Source organism: Malurus melanocephalus, unplaced genomic scaffold (assembly GCF_030028575.1).
Source record: "Malurus melanocephalus ecotype Western Australia unplaced genomic scaffold, MMel_1.1 scaffold_106, whole genome shotgun sequence".
In the NCBI taxonomy this organism is placed as follows: Eukaryota; Metazoa; Chordata; class Aves; order Passeriformes; family Maluridae; genus Malurus; species Malurus melanocephalus.
Window position 1 is genome coordinate 371,378 of NW_026623338.1, and position 9,371 is coordinate 380,748.

General features: G+C 42.1%; 1 protein-coding gene across 1 annotated transcript in view; it reads right to left on the bottom strand.

Annotated features, from left to right (window-relative positions):
- The window catches only part of PTPRJ (protein tyrosine phosphatase receptor type J), a gene marked incomplete at its 5' end in the record, with an annotated part of 26,737 nt that extends 26,669 nt beyond the window's left edge, over positions 1–68 (bottom strand). Inside the window, one exon of the mRNA XM_057369251.1 lies at positions 23–68. Within this exon, the coding sequence (XP_057225234.1) occupies positions 23–68 (46 nt within the window). The remainder of the gene's footprint in view (positions 1–22) is intronic.
- Positions 69–9,371: the final 9,303 nt, after the last annotated feature.

Genomic DNA, 9,371 nt, shown 5'->3' on the forward strand with positions numbered 1-9,371 from the left:
CATGCAACAGAATTATACTTACAAGCAACTGTACATCGGACCTGGAAAGCAAAAACAAATAATAGAAATTAAAATTTGAAAACTACTGGAAGCTCAAATAAAATAAGGACTGGTTTCATTAACATGGGCCAAAGAAATCTGTTAAAAAACATCCAGGTTTTTCAATCTGCAAAAGACATACATAAAGATCTACTGACATAAAAGAAACACTAAAAATATACCAAACTAGTAAAGGAAAAAAAAAAAGTCTAAATGCTGGTAAAATGTTAGTTTCTACATTCTAAAAAAAAAAAAAATTGTCACAAAAGAAGTTTGAATAATATAAGCTGGTTATTTTGCATGTATAAATTTGTAAGCCAAACCTGTAATATCTTAGTCAAAAGACACTTTAGTTAGTATCCTTGACACCATCCCACAAAAACATGGTAGATGTCAATTAGGTCTTTTTTATTAGTAAGATTCTTCCTTTCATCCTTTTGCTGTATAAACTTTCTTATTGCAAAACACTCTTTTGTGAGAAGCATTTTCTGAAGTGAACTCAGGGCACTTAAAATTCAAGACAGTTGATATATGGTCTGAAATCCAGTCTATACACGTGCACAAATCCCTAAAATATCAGCAGTTGCCATTTAACCGCAGCCTGAAACGCCTCTGCTGATAATATTGCCAAGCACACCCAAATTCTGCTTTGATGATCATTTTTAGCCTTCAGACTTTGAACTTTACTTCTAAATAGCCATTTCCATTCCTGCTGGTCTAAGAATTGGCCCATAAACTGTCATATTCATGTCCCTCCAGGTGGCACCACAAAAAGCTGCTTAAAGGAGTGAAATAAAAGCCCCAGAGGCCTGCAGGAGCCTGAGAGGAARATTCTGATTTCCTGGGCATCTCGTAGCCAGCTGATGCCAGCCAACTGCAGCAGCCACTTTTGTCACGTAACAAACAGATTACTTCAGCAGTTGTATGAAGGATTAAACACAACTTTTCCCCTTGCAAAGCTGCACATGACAAAGCAAAACCAGGCATGCAGAGGCAATGCTCCCAAGGACAGGCAGGTTACAACTGTGGTGGGRCACAGTGCCTTGTGCCAGGGAGACCTGTGGGCATGGGAAGTTTTTGTCCATGCACCTCTGGGTCAGGGTTTGGCACCACGGTGGGTACAGGCAGATGTAGGCTTTTATCTAAAGCACTTGGAGCTGTCCTGTTCTCTACCCTCATTCAATTCCTTAGCTGTTTGTGCAAAGTCGAAAAAAGCAGCCACCCCACAACAACCTAATGCAATGCATGAATCCCAGATCACTCACTCCCCTAGCTGTCATCTTGCCGATGCCGCAAGGAGCTCCAGCCGCAGCTCCTTGCGCCGGTCACGGGTCCAAGCTGACACACCCTCACAAAGYAGTCAGAAAATAGCATTAAATCTTATTCCCATTATGGTCTCAGAACCACAGCAAGGTGAGATTAGGCACTCTTCCTAGGCAAAAAAGCACCCACAAGCATCAAAGACCTAATGCCTGGTCTTCTCTAGCACAGTCCTAAGTACAACGCAGACCACAGCAGACATGACATRGGACACAAATGTCCTACATGGAAGGGTGAGGCTCCTCCTCAACCTGGGTTTTTGAGAGCTCAGCCAAACTGCAAGGCTATTTAGGAAGTGAGGAAATGTTTGCCTGCAGCCAGGTCAAGAGTATTTTTGCATTCCTTCACAAAGTGTCTGAGGGAGAGGAGCTCAAGAAGGAAACAGCCACTCTGAAGGCGGGAACACACAATYGCAGTGACCAGAGCAGGAGAGCTCAGTGTGTGGAAACAGCTGCTGAATGGTAAGCAAGAGATGAGAGACCCTGAAATGTGGGGCAATCTACAAGTAAAGCAAAAAGGATGTTACGTTTATTAAGAAAGGAACTCACAAGAAGAACAAAATCAACCATAAACACCACAGGACTAAGCTGCAGTGATTTCTGCAGCCCTACAGACAAAGAATCAAGAGCCTGACATAATTCACAACCCATCATCCTTGAGTTATTTTCCCTTCTGTAAAACTGCCTGAAAATTACCTTTCTCATCTGCTTCACAAATTTTGAGTTTAGGGAYGCAGCATCCTTCCTGAGCAACAGGAACAACAGACATCACATGACTGTGAAACAGGTACACGATTATCAAATACCCTGAACCTTTCCTTTTTACCATTCCGTTTCTTCCCTGCCAGCTCAAACAAGGAACACGTTGGTTCCTGTTTTATGGGCATCTGATCAAATKGCAAATAATGACCAAGCTGCCTGAAATTTGGTTGTAGTGTCACATGTGGGTTTTTWAAGGATGCTCCAACAACCTCAAAAAGGAAAGTTTCACTGAAATTCCTGTCACATAACCAACAAACTGCATCCCATCATCCTACTTGCTTATCACACCCTRGCAATACTCCCTCACAATACCCTTCTGACTTCTCAGAACCCTATCTCCAAATGAACTTCAAAAAAATCACATCCCACTGGCAGCAGGCAGGCCTCCTTCTGAAACACAAAACCACACAAAACAAATGATCCCATTCCCAAGCATCAGCCTGCCTGACTCTGTCATTCCATGCTGTATTTTTCAACATCAGCTGTGAACCAAACTGTTCTCCAACCTGATGTTATTACTTAGTGAGAATTTACACAAAACATTTGCTAATGATTTCAGAGGATATTTGCACTGAACACCTGATTCTCTTCATGTTTGCATTTAATATATCATGAGCCTGGCCATCTCTGCTTTTCATTTTCAATGACACAAACCCCTATTATTCATATATACAGCTGGGTAATTTTTTAACTTTTGTGGAATTTTGRGTAGGGGTGGAACATTCCTAACGAAGAAAAGAGAGCATATGCCAAATACTGACCATTTCAACTGAAAAACAGGAGAGAAATGTATAACAAACCTGTCACTGTCATCAGCTAYGGCAAATTAATTTTTTCATGTGTCACACAGCCCTGCTCAGTGCCTGATCAAAGGCTGCACGTTCCAGAGGAGCTGAGGAATTCACCTACATTTACACAAGCTCTGTCCTATGCTCCTTATGTGAGCAGTTTAACACTGACCAGGAGCTGAGGGTGTGTGATAAATGCCAAATTCAGCTCCATCCTCAGTTAGGGTTACCTAACTGAGGAATTAATATTAGCCTTACACGTAATCTTAGCCAGGAAGAATTAAGACATAGTGCAGGAAAACGTCAAAAATAGTGAGTGACTGAGAAGCCCAAATTCCAGTGATACTTGATAACACAGAGTAAGATATTTTCAGGAGGAGGAMTTAAAACATGCCAGTGGTAGACATGCTCTGGGGGAACCACAGGGAAGAGAGCAGTGCCTCCCTTCTGCCAGCTGCAAAACTTCATCCTGGCTTGGCTCTGCTATCAAGCTGTGCCCTCTAAACAAGTTGGGGTTCCTGCTCTGGGGAAAATGCGTGTGGACAGCAGCCAACCTGCCTGCTCCAGTTTTCAAAACAAACAGCATGGTTTGGTTCATGTAAATGTAAGGTCAAAAGCTGGCTAAACAGTCAAAGTGAGCAAACTAAAAAAATCTTAGCCAAAAAAACCCTTAACCACAAATCCCTTCCAAGAACACCACTTGAGGTTGCTGCTTACTGTTTCTGGTGTGCTCACCAATGTATGCCTTGTGACTCAGATGCAAAAAGCCAGGGAGTTAATGGTTCCTCTCTCRAAGCTAATGATGTTTCAAGTGTATACCTTTGGATTTTATCTTCTCCACCCACCCATCCATACTGTCAGGTTTGGAGGAGTTCCACAAAAAAAACACCAAGCCATCACAGAGGTCTCCAAATTGCTTCTCAACACCCTTTCACCAAAGCAGCAGCATAATTAAGATCACTGTCCCATACTAGGCAACAAACCTGATTTCACACCTTTTTTCCCCCCCTCTATGTCCACCTACCATCAGCTATCCCACATGCATAACTATGGGCTTCAGGACAAGCCACCACACAGCACCATCATGATGGTTTTATGACTCCAGGCTTGGCCTTGCTGATGCTGACAGTCACCACCACTCAGCCAACAAACATTACCCAGCAAAGACCCAGTAAACTGGTCACTTAYAGACCCTCTAACACCTCTGTGATTTTGTACTTAGCACAGACTTACTCAGGARGCACTCCCATTTTCACTCAAGGTCACACAAGGTAAGTGAAAAACAGTGGAATGTCACTGGGAAGCCCCACAGCAATGGAAATAGGATTGCCCAGGTATTGCATCCACAGACTGATACAGCTTTCCAAAATTTCCTGATTTTCTAGGACTTGTAAGGTATTGGCTGCTATTCCACCTGGGGACATCTGTCCAYTTCTCTGGGAGTGCAGTCTAAATCAGCAGAGAGGAACACCTTTCTGCTGGAGACTATTGTCCTGCATGAAAACAAAGGTGGATTTTGGAAAGATGAAATGTTTCTGTGTCTTGAAACCCATCTCAGAGCTGTTCCATCTCATTCATTTCCATATTATTTCCAAATCTGTTAAGTTCTTAGGCTTACAGCACTGGAAAAGAATGAGTTCACCTGAATTGGGGCACAGAGCTATGTGCTTAAATCTGTGTGAACCTGGTTGAAATAACATGCCTTCCTGGAGCAGATTCYGGGTTATGGACTGGAAAAAATAYTGTACTGGAAAATGAGCTARAATATACTTGAGTAGCATATTGCCCTATTTTCTATTTTCTTTATAAAATATCATAAATCTTCAACTGCAAAGCATTTCTCTGCATTTAAGCAGAAAACTTCAAGTGCAAATCATTATATCATTGCAAAACAYAGAATCATCAAGGTTGGAAGAGACCTGAAAGATCATCCAGTACAACTGCCCAGCCAGCACCACCATAATCACCCCTAAACCATATCCCCCAGTGCCACAYCCAGACACCTCTTGAACACTTCCAGCCAGTCTTTAATTTACACAAAGATATGCCAAGCTAAGAAAAGCAGGCATTTTCCAACAAGAAAAAAGACAATATGGATAAAGCCTGTGTGAAGGACTCCTAAGAAAACATCTCAGTTACCAATTCCACTGGCACTTGTGAACACTCACATCCTGCATCAGGTCATTAGGACTTAAAGGAGGAAATAAACACAGGAGGCTAAGTCAGAAGCTAACACTTAATTATGTTATATAGTTTCATTGAAGACTGATTACTTTCTGGATTCAGTGCTAGAGTTGGGGGATGATTCTCTTCTTTCCCCTTTCTAGTGCGTGTTTACTCTGCTAAATTCACTTTAACTGCAGTCTGCAACAGTTTTGGGTTGGTTTTTTTTTTTAATTCAAATTAATTCCAGATGATCTCAATAATATGATGCATTCACTTCAAATGAAAAATGGAAAATATACTGAGGCAACTGTCAGTTCCACCTGTTTTCCCTCTGGTATCTTAGGCAGGTACTCAGGGCCCATACATGAAACACCAGTTCACAGAAGGTCTGCTATAAGTGGTTTTTCCTAGAGTAAAAAAGCTCTAATTTTGGAAAGAGTTCACCAAGTTTTTTGGAGATGTTTAGAGTCGCCTCTTCTTTTAACCCTAAACAAGCAGCTCTGCTAATGAGCCTGCACAGAACCAGGTGGAGATGCAGAACTCAGCAGAAAGAAACATGAGCTGGTGTTTTGGGATGAACTGGGTGGGGCTGCACCCTCCTAGGCCACCCTGCTGCATTAGGAAGCTGCACAGAACCCTGAAASAGCCACACACAACTGTGCATAAGCTATTTTGGGCTGTTATGCAGTTAGGCGAAAGAGGAAAGACTATTTCCACTTTGCATGTATTTATATTTTGCCCCTGACATTTCTAAACTCTGATTTCCCTGAAGCAAGGCTTTCTGCAAAAAGAGACCAAATATAAATTTTTTTTCCACTGGTTTTTATGAAAACATGTGAGGACATTCTGGTTTGTGCAGCATCTCCAATGAACTAAAAATGCTGTGGAAGACAAAGCCTCGTAAGAAAACCAAGATGAGATGCCAAATAAAAATTTGTGATGAYACATACTGGATCAAGTTCTTTCTTCCCCTCCTGATTCTTCCCCAAGTTTTACCTGTATCTACTTTTCAGACGGCTAGTCTAGGAGCAAGGAGTCTTCTGGGCAACATATCCAAAATAAAGAAATATAAACACCAAAACCCAAATATGACTGCATGACAACTCATAGCTCTCTCACCACTGACCCCAGAGACCACAATTAGATTTAATTCCAGTGGCTTACAGATTAAACTTTAGTTCAAAATGTTTCCACATTTGAAGGAATGTGCTTCCATTCTGCAGCCCAGAAGCAGCTCTGCTTCACCCAAACCTCCAGGTCCTGAATCACTGCAGGCATTTGGTGCTGCAGACCATGTCATGGTTTAGTAGGATCATCCTTCCAAGTGAGGAAACAGCAGAAATCCAGCCCAAAGAAAGGCTGAAAAGCTTCAACAAGCCAAAATAATTCACATAATTCAGTAAATTGTACGTGTAACGTCTTCTCTGAGACGATACTGCTGAATGAGTTTATAAAGAGAACAGTGAGCCTATTTGACAATGGCAAGGAGTAATACTTAAAACAACAACTTACTAAACCCCAAACTGTTATCCTACTCCAGTTCCATGTCATACTGTGCTGGTTTGTCTGGGACAGAGTTAATTTTCTCCACAGAGGCWGGATGTGGTATGTTGGCTGCTGGCTGAGGTGAAAGCACAACTCTGACATGGATGGAACTGCAGCTGGATGTGCAAGAGCAATGCCTGAATTGAAAAAATCCTCCTCTAAGAGGAACTTCCACTTAACACGGCCAGTCTTTTTTTTCTTTTTGTAAAACCAGGGAAGCATCAACCTTTATTTTATGTGAACAAGCCGCATTCCTGCGTGCAGCTCAAGAGCACTATTTTTTCACTCTGAGTCATTACTCAGGCACACCCTGGAAGAAGTAGGATACAATGAAAAAAAAAGGGAAAAGAGAAGAAAAATACCCGGGTGGCAATGACACAACGCTCACTGTCGCCAAGTCAGCAGGGTTGGCCACCCAGGCACCATGGAAAATGCTCACCAGAGCCAGCAGCTGCCCAGCCTTTGCAGCACAGTCACGAAAAGGAGCAGCATTTCCTGACAGAGCCCTATTTCAGTCTGTTTAGCTGAGCACAGTCAGGACCCTTAAGCTTCTCTTATCAAAAGTAGATTTCACTTTCCYGTGCCAGACACTTTGGAATCTGCACAGTCTTTGCTCAGGGAAGTGTTAAAAAACACTTTACAAGGAGAATAACACAAAGCTGGATTTGTTTTGAGAGTTTTCCAAGTAAAACTAGTTGTAAAGGGATTTTAAAACTTACACTAAAGCTCAAAGGCAACATCAAGAAAGATTATTTATACTGACAAAAAGGACCAAATTTTTGATCTATGACACCCTGTCTGGTGGCAGCAGAACCATGGTCTGTGAAGCCTTCAAGCTTGCTAACACAGAGTTCAAAATTGTCTTGTTATGCAGATAATTTTTTTGTGGCTGGTATATGAATGCTTTGCTCTTTCCTGCTTTGACACTTTTCTTAGTACAATTTATCTTTTTGTCCTTACCAATACCCTGAAAACTTCCTAATCTCAAAATCTGTAAGTTGTGCAGCTGGGAGAAACCAGCCCGTGACCACGGCTCAACACAGACTGCTCAGGCTAACCTTCATCTCCTCCTTCACGCTCTGTTACTGTTTATTACCAYTCATTTATGCTCCTTCAGCACATTCAGTTCTAACTCCGTGTGAAATGCTCCATTAGAATCCAAATAAATTTTCTGTATGGCACTGCCYTTGTCCTGCAGCTGGGTAAATCCATCCAAACGGAGGGAGGAAAGCAATTCTTCCTCCCCATCCCCGAASAGCAGATTCGGAGGAGTAATGCAGTTTGAGACCACTAGAGGCCCCAGCAAAACCATCTAACTTCAGCCCAAGTGACTAACAGTAGGGAAATATGCCTGATTTCCCATAAAAGTTGACGTTCTGGAGAGCACAAGGCTAAGGATGACCACATTAAGAGTGCAGAATGTGGATGCAGATGTCAGCACTGCCTCAGATGCAGACCGCGGGAGATAATGACACCACACCGAGCTGGCTTGGGCAGGCTCAGTACATCTTCAAGCATCATAAACCTGTCACAAGGAGAGTAATTTCATGCAATAAATGACTGGCTGGACCTTAGACTTTCTTCACAGTGCTTATTTACTACAAATCGTATCTTCACCTGCACTGGTTTGTAGTRAATCTACATTTTTTGATGGGACCTAAAAGCAAAGTAGCATGAYTTCCTCAAAACAAATGCAAATTGCCTGACAGTAAAAAATGTGATGTTAAACCTTTTCCAGCTCCAAAACAAGCCAGAGATCTGGCYGATCTACAAGGATCAGATGATCACAAGCACAAACAATTTGATTAAACAATGTTTTCCCATATGCTGTTTTCACACGCAGCACCATGGGGCTGCAAKGGAGACTCTTGGGGTTTGCCCACAACTGTCAGCCCATTTAATCCTTTAATGAATTTAAACTGCAGCAAAAGATAAATGGACTGCAAGCGTTCGAAACATGTAGTAGTACTCCTGGGAGGGAACAAAAGATCTCATTGTACAGCCCCACTAAGTTCATCTGGGGCTGTGGTAGAGTCTCTCTCTTTTCCCCCTCTTTGAACAGAAGCTGAATAGAAGCAGGAATGAGAACTGGCTCCGCCATCACCCCATCGCCAGACTCGCCTCTATGAATACACTGAGGCTGCATGAGAAGTTATTCACCGACAACAACATGGGCTCTCTCTCACTCACCAGTCAATAGACACGTCTATCAAAGGTCAACTTCATGGCCATCTGGGAGGACTGGCTGTGGGGGAAAAGGCTGGACAGCACAGGGTCAGAACCAGAGATCAAACCCACACTGCAGCCTGACCAGCTGCAAACCTCTTGTTTCAGAACAGCAATATCCATGGCTTCTTTCTCCTTCTGAGAAGCATGAAGGTCTTCCTGCTGATCTGTATATTTGGCATAGCTCTGATAGAGATCCAACAGCTAGCAATTAATTTCAAACTCTTATTCTAAGAGGATGATGTTTACATTACATATTACCAGTCTTGAAACAGTATACTTCACTTCAGTATACTATCACTTCAAATAACTTGCATATTGTATCACAGTGTTTGCTCACCTTTGTCTATCACTTAAAGAAACCAAACCAAACCTAGAAAGCCTTAAAAAAAAAAAACCCTCAATTTCCCCGACATTGTGGTCATTGTTTGCACAGAGCATGGCTTCCCATACCTTCTGCTATATTTCATATATATTTCATATATTATTGAATTTTCTTCTACCTACACTACAACCCAGAATATAA